Here is a 15,965-nt window from a genome sequence, read left to right on the forward strand (position 1 = left end):
TAAATTCGCGACCAGTGTTGCCGTGGTAATAAACTCAACACCCACAGAATGGTTTCGAACAACAACTATTTATATATTCAAAGCGAGCCTCGGTTACGGAGCGGGTGGGTGGTGGGTGGGTGCGACCCAGTGGAAGTTACGGACCTGCTCGAGCGCCGCCGTGACGAACTTGACGCAGTGGTCGGTGATGGCGGCGAGCTGCTCCAGCGCCTCCTTCTTCTCGGTGAGGGTCCGCTGCTTGGCGTCGCACACCTCGTTGAGCCGCAGCACCAGCTGCTTACCGCGGGTGTTTATCGCGTTAGTTAACCTGAAAATTTTGACAAAAATCACAAACGGTCTGCTTATTGAGATCAATGAACCCACAAGCGAGTAACGACGGGGCGTGTCGGGAGCCTGGGAACATAACCCTCGTGAAGCAGTCGTACATTCTGATCAGCAAAATGGGGGACCCAAAAGCGTGGTGGCATTCAAGTTGACGTGAATTTGATATTTATTTATTTTTATTGCTTAGATCGGTGTACGAGCTCACAGCCCACCTGGTGTTAAGCGGTTACTGGAGCCCATAGACATCTACAGCGTAAATGCGCCACCCACCTTGAGATATAAGTTCTAAGATCTTAAGTATAGTCACAACGGCTGCCCCACCCTTCATCCGAAACGCATTACTGCTTCACGGCAGAAATAGGCGAGGTGGTGGTACCTACCCGCGTACTCACAAGAGGTCCTAGCACCAGTAAAGGCGTGGTGGAATTCAAGTTGACGTGAATCTGTTAATTAAATGTGTAATAGCCAGTGGTATGCAGTTCGTGTTAGACAACATCTTGACTGGGGCGCATTGTCGAAGTTCATGACCGATGATGACTACCTGTGATCAGGTGAGCTCATCATCATCTCAGCTTGTCCACTGCTGATGCAGTGCGGCCGGTCCGTTGCCACCTGCATCCAACGTGACCCAGCGATTCTCACTAGGTCGTGGTTCTATCAGGTAGGCTGCCTACAAGAGGCTTAAGTCGTCATCTGCTGTGCACTAACTTGACTACGGTCTGCGTGATGTCGTGGACGAGCGCCCGCTTCTTGTCCGCGATGAGCGCGTGCCGGTCACGGATGACCTTCATGGCGGACCCCAGCAGCACGCGCTTGTAGCTCACCTCCGACAGCAGCGAGGAGATGCTCGACCTGGCCTGCAGACAAGTACATCATCATCATCAATCGGTACTTCCAATCAAGAAACGAATCTAAAATGGCGGCGGCGATCATGCGCTCTCACTCTAATCTATTGCTGTCTTTAGTCGCAAACGGCGCGTACTGTATGCAAAAAAAACAGTTCTGACTTTGTTCTCACACTGTCTCGACGTGCTCTGTTTTCTCTCAAATTCTGTTGTTATCTGTTCGTTATTTCGTTGTTATTTTGTTGTTTTTGTTAAATTTGTTATTGTTATTGTAAAGTAAAGTACATTCTCATTTGTTTTTTTTATATTTTTTTACAATAAACAACTTTTTCTTTCTATCTTTATTTTTATTTGTTGACCCTACCATCTGCCAGTGAAGGTACATAGACGCCATTTTCGATTCATTTCTTTATTGGCGCGGCTTATAATATTACGGTTTTACATAACAATAAAACCGATATTATGTGCCGAGAAGGAAAACATACAGCATTGTATTATGAAGAAGCAGTGTGTACTTAGCTTAAATTCCTTGTCTATGTCCAACCATAGACAGTCAATTTAGTTCCATCTTTAGCCGCTAGGTGCTGCCAGCAAGTATAAAGGAAGCGCAGCCATCTTTGATCTTCATAGTCTTCACCAGGAAGAACTTCCTGCAATGCTGTATGTTTTCCTTCTCGGCACATAATATCGGTTTTATTGTTATGTAAAACCGTAATATTGATGTGCCTTTGGAAAACATACAGCATTGTATTATGAAGACGTGTTTGTTATCTGCTGGTGAAATTATTAAGCACAACGCTATGATGAAATAGGTAAAGCCATAATAAAATTATGAAGCGCAATGATAATGTTCATAATTTATATAATTATGAAATCGAAAAAACACAGTTGTTAACTTCCATGTTAATTCAATAATTAAAAAATATTTATAAGTTTGTAATAAACATTTTATCTTGTATATACAAGAAAATGTATAAATTGTATAAATGATGTATATACATCATGTAGGTGTAAATGTTTTGAAAAAAAGAATCGTGAGGATCTTTAGGAAGTTCTATTATTCGGAAATAATTATTGTAAACGTTTGGATGATTTGCATTTGCCTCTAGAAAGTATTTCGTCTATTGGTTCATTACCAATCCATCTCAGAGGCTACTGCTGATCTACAACTTCTTAGATATGGGTTGATGCCACTACCTCGTAAGGTTGAACGAAGACCAGTTTCCAATTACAGTACGGTATGCCGCTTTTGTGACAACACACATAGTTAGAAAAAAGTCCTTACGAATCTTACTGGGCATGTCTTTAGTTTCATGTTTAGAAAGCACTTATGCAGATTATTGACGAAAATGGATTTTAATTTTAGATCCAATGACTGGTATCAGAAAGATGTTTTTCTCTGTTAAATGTTGAGCAAAGTAAGATCATTAACTCTGCGTCCAGTAGCCAGCAACATGGTTGTTGGTGTCCTTCAAGCTACCTTGAGGCGTGATCTGGTGGTGGCTGGGTTTGAAGAAAACCAATTTAGAACTATTCTCGGATCTCATGTGAATGGGACTATACTTAGTAAAGTTGTAATAAGTAGTTGAATTTTGTTTAGTTATTCCGATGGCTTTTTTAGAATAGCAATTTTTATTAGAGAGCTTGAGAATGTTCGCTATCCTACATGTATGTTGCCCACAGAAAGTCGACAGCGCTGCTTTATGCAGAAGGATTGTTTTATAGGCAAAATTTTCTTTTTGGAAAAGAAAAAAGAATTTGGCAACATCTGCAGACTTAGGATCAATTTTAAATCTGTAGCACCATATGCACCATCTTCTAGTCGCTGGTAAGTATGCTGGCAAAGTGGATTGACACCAGCTAATTTTAAATAAATCTTCTCCTGTGTAGACCAGTCTATTATTTGTACAACCTCCCCCCCCCCCCCCCTTTCTAAGCTTTCAGGGTTAATGTTTACCCTGTGGAGGAGGCAGGTTTTGGATTTCGTGCGCGTTATCTAGCGTTCGGGATCTGAGGGCTTGGAACCCAAATGCTTTCGCTCAGTCTGGGAACTCTACCAGGTAGGTTCCCTAGACACTTGAAGTGAGTCAGTACTCTGGGGAGAAGGTTGAGAGGAGGAATTCTCCATGCTAGTTGCATCCTCTACGGTCTGCTGAAGGTATCCAATCTTGGTCGGCGAATGGGTTTATATCCGGATGACCCCACTTTCGAAAAACTTTTGTGGTCACTTGTGGTAAAAAGTGCCATTTCGCAGGTTGATTTCCTCGTGATAGCCTGTCGGTTACGATGTTGTATCTCCCCGAGAGATTATAAGCTGACAGTTATCTTGAACTTATCGCTTAGGTTTAAAGATCGAAAGGTCAACGCTAGTGAAATACTTTCAGATTCATTTTGATTGTCACCACCATTGCAAATAGCTCTTTTGTGGCTGAGCCGTTTCAGTTGTTGAGCTGACCATAGACAGGACGTTAATATTTTGTCTAATTGTAACCCCTACCCATGTCCGAAGCTTCCGTTGCCAGGAAATGGTTGGTTTTGTGTCTCGGCAATGTTTGACATGTGACTCCGTGTCAGCACTGCATTTGTAACCCCTACACATGTCCGAAGCTTCCGTTGCCAGGAAATGGTTGGTTTTGTGTATCGGCAATGTCTGAGATGGGGCTCCGCGTCAGCGCTGCATTTAATTGTTAACAGATGTAGGATGGCCCGTTTTTACGGGGGTGTTTTTTCTTGAAACTTCGCAAGAATTTTCAAGTTCGCAATTTGCAAGTTAGCATAGATTGATGTAATTCCGTCAGAGTTTGAGCTAGGATGTTGTTGAGTGGCCACTTTATTTCTCGCAATTTTCCATCGAATCCCTAAACATGTCATCTCTTGAACCAGTGTACTAATTGATTTTTTGTAAGGCTGACTTGGCAGCCCAAATAATCCAAGAGCTTTACAGCTTATGTGGCCTGAAGACTCAACTTGGACTTCTTTTGATGGACCAGGTGGAATTTGCGTAGGTGGGATAACACTCAACATCCCTTTGCACGCAATGTCTCCGCGACAGAGCATGCTATGCAAGCAAAAAAGGTGTATTTGTCTTCATGGACCAAAAAAGTCGCGTAGGTAGGTTAACATTTGACTTCCCTATGTACGTAAGGTCTTCGCGACCGAGCATGGTATGGGAGCAAAAACGTTTATTTGTTTTGGTGAAACAAGATCAAGTCGTGTAGGTAAGCTAGCACTTTCGATTTTGCACGCAATGCCTCCGCGACCGAGCATGCTACGGAAGCAAAAAGGTTTATTTGTCTTCAAGGACCAAAAAAGTCGCGTAGGTACGTTAACATTTGACTTCCCTATGTACGCAAGGTCTCCGCGACCGAGCATGCTATGGGAACAAAAACGTTTATTTGTCTTGGTGAAACAAGATTAAGTCGTGTAGGTAAGCTAGCACTCGACTTTGCACGCAATATCTCCGCGACCGAGCGACCGAGCACCCTATATAATGGAAATTGACATGCCAGCCCAGATAATCCAAAAGCTTCACAGCTTCTGCAGCCTGAAGTTTCAACTTGGATTTGTTTTGGTCGACCAAAAGGAAGTCGTCTAGGTAGACTAGCACTCGAGTTCCTTTTGCACGCAAGGTCTCTGCGATCCAGCATGTTATGGAAGCAAAAAAGGTTAATCCAAAAGCTTCACAGCTTCTGCAGCCTGAAGTTTCAACTTGGATTTGTCTTGGTCGACCAAAAGGAAGTCGTCTAGGTAGACACTAGCACTCGAGTTCCCTTTGCACGCAAGGTCTCTGCGACCCGCATGTTATAGAAGCAAAAAAGGTGTGGCTCTGAAGCCAGACCGAAGGGTAGGCATGTCATTTCATACTAACTCATAAGAAGGTACCGATTCCTTCCTGAAGGTACTGATACTGGTACCTTGGTACTGATCCTCAAGAAGTATCGACGAAATTTTGCGACTGATACTAGAAAAATATTCCTGAGAAATGTTTAATTCTATCATCCAGTCCCCTGGGTGGAGAAAGTTTGGTACCGAGGTGTCCGAAAACAGTTACGTGTTTTATCTTTACGACCTTGTTCAACTCTCGAAGATCGAAAATTGGACGCATTGATCCGTCGCTTTTCTTACGCAGAATTTTTTTTTTTTTTTTTTTTTTTTTTTTCTTTTGGTATTTGGTAACCATACATGGTTTACAAATTATTACAATTTTGGTGGCACTCAGTGCCTCCCGTCGGTGTCTTCAATTGCCCCCCTCTGGATTGTGCCAGATGTTACGGACTATGATTGTTTATAATGTTTGGCTTGCCTTTTGTACGAGGTCGTGACAAATAGGATTGTAGCCCTCCGAGGGACTGAATAGATTTCAATTTAGTATTATCAAACAAAAGATTCCTCAATGAGTAGTGCTTTGGCAACAGGATACTTTGTTAGAGACCACGGAAATTAAACTTTGACGTCTTATTTCTATCCATACAGCCCTTTTTTCCGTATACAATTTAAAACGCTTTTACAGGTAACTTGTACGACGGAGACGATTTGCCAAAGTTTTCAGTAATTATGTTACAAAGATTATTAGTTTAAATCTGTTGTGTTTTTGTCAAAATTTCCGTATTGACGAGATCAATTTGTTTACAACAATTTTCGTTACATTCAATTGTTACACACAGTTGATGCATTATTAGATTTACAACGTCACTGACCTGGTGGGACAACGAGCCGATTCGAAGATCGACCGTTACCTTTGAATCCCGTCGTTTCTTACGCAGAGACTCCTTTTGTTCTTTTTCGCTTGACGAGCTGTTCGAACGCAAGGCGTCTCCATCGCGTCTCGCCTGGACATCTTCCCTCTCGGAAATTATGGAGCTTGACTCAACATCACCTCCAACAGATGACGCGTGATTCATGGCGTCCGATGATAGGATTGGTAAATAATACTCGTAATGATTGCAAAATAACACTCATAGAAACACAAAATAAATATTTTTTGCAATTAATAAGAAGTCGAATAAATATTTGTGGATTTGCGACTTCACAGTACGAAAGTACACAACGCTATGAAGATCAAAGATGGCTGCGCTTCCTTTATACTTGCTGGCAGCACCTAGCGGCTAAAGATGGAACTAAATTGACTGTCTATGGTTGGACATAGACAAGGAATTTAAGCTAAGTACACACTGCTTCTTCATAATACAATGCTGTATGTTTTCCAAAGGCACATCAATAAAGTAAATATTTAAAAATATAATTTCACTAAAATCTAGCTTTTCAATAAACAGCTGTCTAATATGTATAACCGTGTTACGCTCAGCCTGTTTACTGACATGTGACGTCACGAGCTATTGAACCAAAAAAATAATTAAATGTTTTGGGTTACGCAAACCAAACCGATTAATTAAACAGGTGTCATCATCGAATTTAATTTCTTTTACGGGCCTTAAAAACATTTCACGGTATCTATATATTAATACGTGAAGCAAAAACTTTGTACCCCTTTTTACGAAAATCAGACGGACGGAAGAGTATGAAATTTCCTACACTTATAGAGAAGGAGTGCAGAATGTTAATATTTTTTTATATTATGCATAAAAAAATACTTTAAATCAATAAAATAAAAACATTACACACACTACCATGTATTTGACACACACACACTTATGCATACTATTTGTTTATTGTCAAAATTTTCTTATTGCTTATAGTCTGTGGTCAAATTGAGAATAGATTAAATATTGACTTTTTGGCGGGAACGCGAGGAGTGAAGTTGTGTGATTTGTTTTATTTTGTCTATTTAGTGTTTCTTCAGGTTTAAATGTGTAATAATGGTGGTTTATTAACTGTTTAATATCTGTGAAAGTGCACAAATGTGGGAAAATGAAACAAAGCTGCTGGACGTAACTTCTCGGGTTCCTCCAAAAAGTCCACTGAAAAAATCTCAGTAAATGACCACCATTTTACTGCGATTATATTTCATCCCATATCATCTCATTTCATTAAATTTCATCCCAGTTGATTAATGTCTCAAATTAATCATCTTCATTTCATTTCACTCCATATTATCATTTTTCATAAAATTAAGAAAATAAAGTAAAATAAGACATGACTTAAAGGTCTTAGTTACCAGGTCATAAAATGTCTTAAAAAAAAAAAAGATTAAATATTGGACTTTTTGGCGGGAACGCGAGGAGTGAAGTTGTGTGATTTGTTTTATTTTGTCTATTTAGTGTTTCTTCGGATTTAAATGTGTAGTAATGGTGGTTTATTAACTGTTTAATATCTGTGAAGGTGCACAAATGTGGGAAAATGAAACAAAGCCGCTGGACGGAACTTCTCGGGATCCTCCAAAAAGTCCACTCAAAAAATCTTAGTAAATGACCACCATTTTACTGAGATTATATTTCATCCCATTTAATTTCATCCCAGTTGATTAATGTCTCAAATTAATCATCTTCATATCATTTCACTCCATAATATAATTTTTCATAAAAATATGAATATAATTTAAAGTAAGATATGACTTAAAGGTCTCAGCTACCAGGTCATAAAATCCATTAAAAAAAAAAAGATTAAATATTGTTTGTCTTTAAAATAAATATATGTCTATAGTGTGGTCTTGGAAAAATCTGTGATTATAAAAGTATAATAAATATCCTTTGACAATAGAATCATAACAGTGTACAAATTTATAATTTCAATTAGTGATAGTCGAATTTCGATTATCAGGGGGACCACTAGTTATAATTATTACCTGTGCGGCCATTTCGGTGCTGAACTGATACTTGTGGTCGCGGTGGTGCTGCAGCTGACAGTCTCGGCAAGTCAACCGGTCACACGTCTCACAGAACAGAGAGAGCCGCTCCTGAAAACGAAAATTACCATATTTATCTTTCAATTTGTGCCGCGGACCAACCCTATACAGGACGTCCCACAATGGGGATGTCAAGCCGAAACTTAGCTGTGCAACAATGTAGAAGTCGTCGTGGCCTAACGGGTAAGACGTCCGGTGCATTCGCGTTGAGCGATGCACCGGTGTTCGAATCTCAGGCGGGTACCAATTTCTCTAATGAAATACGTACTCAACAAATGTTCACGATTGACTTACACGGTGAAGGAATAACATCGCGTAATAAAAATGAAACCCGCAAAATTTTAATTTGCGTAATTACTGGTGGTAGGACCTCTTGTGAGTCCGCGCGGGTGAGTACCACCACCCTGCCTATTTCTGCCGTGAAGCAGTAATGCGTTTCGGTTTGAAGGGTGGGGCAGCCGTTGTATCTATACTTGAGATCAGAGATATTTGATACAGTTGACTTCACAGGCAGGGGGCCCTCAAATATACTATTTGTCCGGTAGTATATTACTGAGTGCACGGGCACGCGATCCCGCCTTCCCTGAGCTACTATAGACCACAACCTACTCTTCCGTGGCTACAGTATCCTGTCCTTCCTACTCCTAACTCCCTCTTCTCCTCATCTCTTTAATACCCATCCCTACACGCGGCTCCCTCCCGCTTAACACACAAAGTCTGACTTGGCGAGAAAGGCAACACAACGCAGATATGCAACGTGACTTGGCGGACTCGGCAGGTCAGCAAGGCAAGGTGGATGGCCTAGGGCGATGGTGGAGGGCATATAGTCACCGTCGGCCAGACACAACATCCAACCCCTTCTTCAGTCGTAGCGGTTTCCCGTTCTACTGATCCAAGAAAGGTAGGACGAGGGTGTGCGCCTGCGTGAGCGCAAACGTTTGCGCACCTAAATATATCCTGCGTATCTGACCGCTTCCGTTAATTGGCTTGCTTACGTGCCCTCAATGCGCAAGGAGTTTTGCCGCGAAGATAGGCTATATAAGCGATCTTCGAGCGCACGAGCGCCAAATCGACGGATAGGAGTCAAAGGGGTCGTCATAACCGAAATCGGTCGGATGAATCATCATCATCACTTGAGACCTTAGATATCTCAAGGTGATTGGCGCATTTACGTTGTATATGCCTATGGGCTTCAGTAACCACTTAACATCAGATGGGCTGTGAGCTCATCCACCCATCTAAGCAATAAAAAAACAAAAAAAAAACAATACAGTGATAAAAAAAACGATATCAGAAACATAAACAAGATGTCAATCACCAAATAAACAAACAAATAGTTTACACGGCGCATCGAATTCCTCAAACTCTTGAGGAAGGGTTAATAAAATTATGTACAATAAAAACTTTTTGTTTTTACAATTTTTGTACATAATAATCATTTCATTGTGATATTTAAGTAATCATTAACAGTACGGAGTTGTGCGAGATTGTATTGACATAACTTTGCATCGAATGCATCTCTTTCTATACCGTCTTCAATATGTTTTATATAGTATGTACATTATTTTTTTACTGCTTAATTTAGTCATTAGGGTCTATTTCACGAATTCAAAACGCCTAACTTCTGTGGACGTGTGGGTACTATAAGTTCTGTGTGTTCTTAGTGGCAAAGGGCCACTATCAATGTAACCAATGAGCCAACTCCATCTATGCGTCCAAAGGTTAAACTCGGTAGAGTACTCCACCTCGACATGTTTTAGTGGATGTGGTTGTGGCGATAGCCATCATACAACGCAAGATATTTTACAGATGCCTGAATCTCGCTTACGGAATTTTCAAGATAAGCTTGCATATATACAAGTTCCGGACAACAACTTTCGGACCGTCGGTCTACCGAGCAATATCACCCGCTCGGTGGAAAATCTTCCCGTTGTCGTTTAAGCCTCCCAAAGTGGTGCAGTCTTTAGCACGGTGTGCGTGTATGTGCTCCGCTGTCTCTTTATGCGAGATGATAGTCTCATCTTTTTACCAAATCACAACCATTGTTCCGTATCTAGGAAACGTAAGAACGTAAAACTTGCCCAAAAACTTAACTCTTGTTATAAAAACCACTTTTTTTAAATCATTGAGTAGAGAAACTGCAGAAATTTTAGTTGCGACGGAAGAATCTGTCTTTGTTTTCAATGCACCAATCGATAACATGACCGTGACCGTCAATACAAAATTGAAGGCATCGGCCCGACGGCTATAAGTACTGTCGCAATTAGTGATAAGGCTTATCTTATCAAACCTTACGGTTTGCAGACGACACAGTCCTGATGGTAGAATCGTTACAAAACTCGCAAAAGATGTTGGATGACCGAGTTATACTCCTCAACGAATGGGATTGCGGATGAACGTGGTCCAAACCATGGTAATGGCTAATGGGCACATAAAACCGTGAAAAGTCGTAAAATCTTCTCGAAGTTGATCTAGAAAATTCTACTATAAACAGACTCTACATTTGGGTAGATATATCTTCGAAACGGAGGCTATTAAGAGAACTTTAGTGAAAATTACACAATATTGTAATTAATTGTATTTATAGACAGCGTTAATGTGTTAACATAACGATATAAATTTTTTAGCCACTTTGTGATTTGGAACTGGATGAAACGAAGAAGCGACACTAAAAAGAGACAAACATATACATCGATACGATTTAGAGAGAGAATGAGATAGATCACTTCAGAATGTTCCACGTCTACCGCGTGTTTTTTTAATGCCCTTGTAGGCAGACGAGCATACGGCCCATCTGATGGTGAGTGTTTACCGTCGCCCATGGACTTCAGCAATGCCAGGGCCAGAGCCAAGCTGCTGCCCTTTTTTTTGGACCTAGATGGTTGGACGAGCTCACAGCCCACCTGGTATTAAGTGGTTACTGGACCCCATAGACATCTACAACGTAAATGCGCCATCCACCTTGAGATATAAGTTCTAAGGTCTCAAGTATAGATACAACGGCTGCCCCACTCTTCAAACCGAAACGCATTACTGCTTCACGGCAGAAATAGGCAGGGCGGTGGTACCCACCCGCGCGGACTCACAAGAGGCCCTACCACCAGGACCTACCGTATGTACTACAACCATGTATATAAACTATGTACGCGGATACTTTTTATCTATAATTATTATTGAATTTTGGAAGCCCCGGTTGAGACAAGAGTTCGGCCTGGGTGCTGGGTACCTGCACGTGCTCGGTGCAGTACATGTCGTGCGCGTTGCGCGCGGAGCCCTGCGCGGCCTGCAGTTCCGCCACCGCCTCCTCCTTAGATTTTATCGTGTGGTCTTTTGTTATTTTCAGTCTGCAACAAAACATTTATGACCTTAACTGTAAACTTAACTGCAGAGGGACTTTTGTTCCCTATGTATTTTGTACCGTATGTTCCATGGGGAGTGCTCTGAGGAATTGTGTAAGATGATCCCCTCATCTCCTTTTTACCATCGCACCTCCCGCCATCGGAGCAGAGTTCGTCCATATTACCTGGAACCGCTGCATTCACCGACAGTGCTATGACATGTCCTTCTTTAAAAGAGGCTTATGGAGAGTATTAAGCGGTAGACAGCGGCTTGGCTCTGCCCGTGGCATTGCTGAAGTCCATGGGCGACAGTAACCACTCACCATCAGGTGGGCCGTATGCTCGTCTGCCTACAAGGGCAATAAAAAAAAACCTTATTCTCGACTTTGTCTATTTCTGCCGCGAAGCTGTCTCGTGTTCCGAGGAGAGATATTCGTAAATCAATAGATATTTCGATTCTATAGCTCAGTACTCGGCGGAGTTCATGAAAAGTTGTCTACGACCTTCATTACCCACTTTACGTATTTAGTCAGTGAGCTCATAAATTCCATATCCACTAATTTTTTGCAATAAAAGAGATATCTATCGTTTTTTAAGACTACCGTCATTCTCTCGATGTTTTCGTATTTAATGTTTTCTCCTCGGGTCGTTTTGAAGTCGTCGTGGCCTAAAGGATAAGACGTCCGGTGAATTCGTATTGAAGTGATGCACTGGTGTTCGAATCCCGCAGGCGGGTACAAATTTTTCTAATAAAATACGTACTCAACAAATGTTCACGATTGACTTCCACGGTGAAGGAAATTTGTGTAAACACTGGTGGTTAGACCTCTTGGGAGTCCGCACGGGTAGGTACCACCGCCCCGCCTATTTCCGCCGTGAAGCAGTAATGCGTTTCGGTTCGAAGGGTGGGGTAGCCGTTGTAACTATACTGAGACCTTAGAACTTACATCTCGAGGTGGGTGTCGCATTTAGTTTGTAGATGTCTATGGGTTCCAGTAACCACTTAACACCAGCTGGGCTGTGTGCTCGTCCATCCATCTATGCAATAATAATAAAATAAAATAAAAAAACTCATTAAAAATCGTGGTGAGGGCCCGTTAAATAATAGTGTTCTAGGTTTTTTTTTTACCACGATTTGAAAATTACTACACACTAAGACAAGGTGGAAACTTTATGAGACAAGTTCAAGTTCAACCAGAGCCCGAATACCGAATATCCTTCGCAACGATCCTGGCTGCGACCGAGAATCGAAACCGACGCTTTTTTTAAGCCTGGAGATTTCACTTAAGAATACCACCCGGTCGAGGGGGGTGACAGACAGTAAGTAACAGGTAACAGTAACAAGTAACAGAAATCCTAATAACATCTAATGACTCCTAATCTTCAATTCAATTGACAACCACTTCAGATTGTCATTAGCGCAGAACTTTAAATTCCAATAATACTTTGATGGCAGTAAAACAATACTATTATTATATGACCACGTGTAGGTGAGCTCACGGGGCTCAAACCGGAGTGTTGCTAGCACTGGCCCTGGCAAGAGCAGTGCTTCGCAGAATCTACCACCGGATCGGAAACGCGACCCACTGAGAAGATCCGGCGAGAAACTCAGTGGGCTGTGTCTATGGGTCTCCCTGACTAGATCACAACTGCTGACCGCAATGCCAAACCGACTGCCTACCTTTGGTGTGCAAGCACACAGTTGTCGCAGATGAACTCCGCGCAGTCCACGCAGTAGCTGGTGGCCGGCTCCGTATCCTCGCAGCTGTTGCACTGCTGGTCACCGCTTATTGCGCCTGCGCAAACCGAAACATTGCACTTAGTATTTATACTAGGCGTCTTAAACATCTAAATAAATACCTTTCCCTGTCCCTAAACCCAGACTTATGTCGCCTTGTTGTGGCTAGTGAACTTGATCCATTTGTTTTTTTTTATTGCTTAGATGGATGGAAGAGCTCACAGCCCACCTTGTGTTAAGTGGTTACTGGAGCCCATACACATCTACAAGGTAAATGCGCCACCCACCTTGAGATATAAGTTCTAAGGTCTCAGTATAGTTACAACGGCTGCCCCACCCTTTAAACCGAAACACATTACTGCTTCACAGCAGAAATAGGCAGGCCGGTGGTACCTACCTGTGTGGACTCACAAGAGGTCCTACCACCAGTAAAAAAGTGTGTGTGACTGTGTTATCTGTATGCCACTAAAGACCGTAATGGAGGCTTTAAAGTCTCCTCCGGACAAAGAACTGGATAGAGTGAAGGTTCTGTGGGTGCTGCTGTAGATCAGAAGACCTTAAAATATGTAGCACCCATTGCGAAAAGGAGCACTACTTTCCACTATGGGTATTAGCTTTTTCTAATGGAAACACCCTGGTGGATTAGTATCAGGAACATTTACTTTAAAGTGTGACTGGGTAAATGAAATATTGGAATATTACAATGTATGATGTTAAAGTAGCCTAAACTGGGAAGAACAATCTAGAAGTTCGAATCTAGACTGTCAAAAAATAAAACAGAAAGTAATCTATTGTTACACAGACATCGTTTTTGTAAATTTTGATTATTATGATTTAATTTGGTTCATACTTGATTCTTTTCACTCTTCTCTCTTATAGGCAACTAGAAGTCCTATGCCTGTGTATAATAAATTAATAAAATAAATATCATACCATTATTTCCAACTTGCTCCAAAGCCATTTTCTCAATAAAGAAACGCTGGTCTATCATGTTTGCTTGTTGGCATTCAAACCTGCATATCGGACACAATATTGTGACCCTTTCTGCACCTGGGAAACGAAAAGAATCACCATATTATTTTATCAGTTAAGAAAGTGACCACCCATTTCCCTTAATAGTTCAAAATTTTTTATCAATATGTTGGTGTCAACACCAATTTTTTAGAATATGAATAACTAATAGCACAGTATAAACAACTCTTCCAAACGTTGCACCAGACCATAATATACCATAACATCTCAAGAAAAGAGTATGATAATATATCATGAAAGTGATGTAAGGAAAACAAAAATAATTTATTACCAAGAAATTCTGTGCTGTTGGCACTTTTTATCATCTCTATCTTGATTTTAAGGCAGGTCTCGCAAATTGAATGCAGACATTCCATGAGCTTGGGTGTTCCAGTTAAGCTTGCTAATGAATTGTAGCACAGCACACATCTCAAACTAGATAGAGGCGCTCGGCCCGTGGTGGGCGATGCCAGGGAATCTGCAGAACCTTTATCATTGCTTTCCACTGCTTCCCCTTCTGCCACTGAAGATCCACCTGCGACTGGTGCATCAGCCAAACTCCCAACCTGTCGTGTAAATTAATTAATGTTGTATATTATGTTTGCAATGCTAATGGTATGAAGAAATTATATACATAAGAAGCAACAGGCAGTGGTTTTGCTACTTCTCCCTTGGCATTGCTAATGTTGATGAGCAATGCTAAGCACTCACCATGAGAATTGTACATGTCCCTTGGCAGTTGTTTTTTCTAATTTCCAAGAAAATAAAAACTGTTGTAAAGGAAACAAAATAATCTTTTAGAAATTTAAAAAAAATTACAGTGTTTTGAATTAAAATGAGCATGAGCAACCGAGATAAAAAGTAATGAGCAGTATTAGTAAGCTATGGCTTAGCTTCTATTCCAGCACTTCATTCACAGCATTTTTAGCACTTTCCTGATTGTCATTTAATTTACAGTTATTTATTGCAGTTTTAAACATATTAGAAGTTACTCACAGCAAGTTGGGAGGGTGGCTGTGCACTTGGCTCGGCCAGATCATCGGGCACCTCTTCCTTGATGGTCACACCAAGAAGCGGCCCCAGGTCCATCAGGGCCCGTTCTATATCTTCGCCACTCGGTTGGAAGTTCACGTTTTCCATTCACAAAGTTTTCCAATCTCCGGTACGGAGCACTCACTGTTTAGAGATGCATTTTCACCACAACAACTTTCACTTCAGTTAGTGAGGACGTCGACATAAACCATCAAGGACCGAGATCCAACCATTTCACAGCGTCTTTTGAAGGACAACAAAGGAAACAACACTATTGATCATAACTCAATTTTAGTTTGAAAATATTAATTATCGAAATTAATTAATGTTTCTTTCAACACTTCTAGCTTTAGCTTAAGTTTATCAACAAGATAATATAACTCGGAAAAATTTTAACATGCGTCCAATCCAGACGACACCGTCAGGCATAGACTACGGTAAGCTACAGGCTAACTAATTTAATCAAATGAAAAAAGCTAAGGAAAAACTAAAAGCTGTACATATAAATCTGTCGCTGGGGTGCATCTATAAAACTCGGAAGTAAATAAATTATGCATGACCGTCGCTACAAGAACATAATATAATCTTATAAAACAAAAATGATCGTCTTCCGGCATCAAAATTTTGGACAGGTCGTTCGAAGTAATCAGTCCGATACAAACGCACAATATACATCAACGGTCAAAGTAAGCTTTATTTGGTATCCTGACATTATAGTTATTTTGTTTTATTTATTAATGAATTACTTTATGTAATTAGTCTGCATTCGCTTGAAAAAGTATCTTCAGAATTTGGCAGTGGTATTTTCTCCTACTATCGCTTCACTAACGTATCGTACTTAGTCTAGTACAGATGTATATAATTAATATTTTATA

At 41.0% G+C, this 15,965-nt stretch overlaps 1 protein-coding gene across 4 annotated transcripts in view; it reads right to left on the reverse strand.

Moving 5' to 3' along the window:
* Positions 1-15,533, reverse strand: part of bon (tripartite motif-containing protein bonus) — a 30,270-nt gene extending 14,737 nt beyond the window's left edge. For all 4 annotated transcript variants that reach the window (XM_089739215.1, XM_028179805.2, XM_028179804.2 and 1 more), the window contains exons 1-8: positions 15,055-15,533; positions 14,351-14,624; positions 13,981-14,097; positions 12,991-13,105; positions 11,198-11,315; positions 7,912-8,022; positions 1,033-1,181; positions 145-307 (exon numbers count right to left, since the gene is read on the reverse strand). In XM_089739215.1, coding sequence (XP_089595341.1) covers positions 145-307; positions 1,033-1,181; positions 7,912-8,022; positions 11,198-11,315; positions 12,991-13,105; positions 13,981-14,097; positions 14,351-14,624; positions 15,055-15,198 — 1,191 coding nt within the window. In that variant the 5' untranslated portion in view covers positions 15,199-15,533. The remainder of the gene's footprint in view (positions 1-144; positions 308-1,032; positions 1,182-7,911; positions 8,023-11,197; positions 11,316-12,990; positions 13,106-13,980; positions 14,098-14,350; positions 14,625-15,054) is intronic.
* Positions 15,534-15,965: the final 432 nt, after the last annotated feature.

Source organism: Bombyx mandarina, chromosome A1, assembly GCF_030267445.1.
Source record: "Bombyx mandarina strain Sakado chromosome A1, ASM3026744v2".
NCBI classification, from domain to species: domain Eukaryota; kingdom Metazoa; phylum Arthropoda; class Insecta; order Lepidoptera; family Bombycidae; genus Bombyx; species Bombyx mandarina.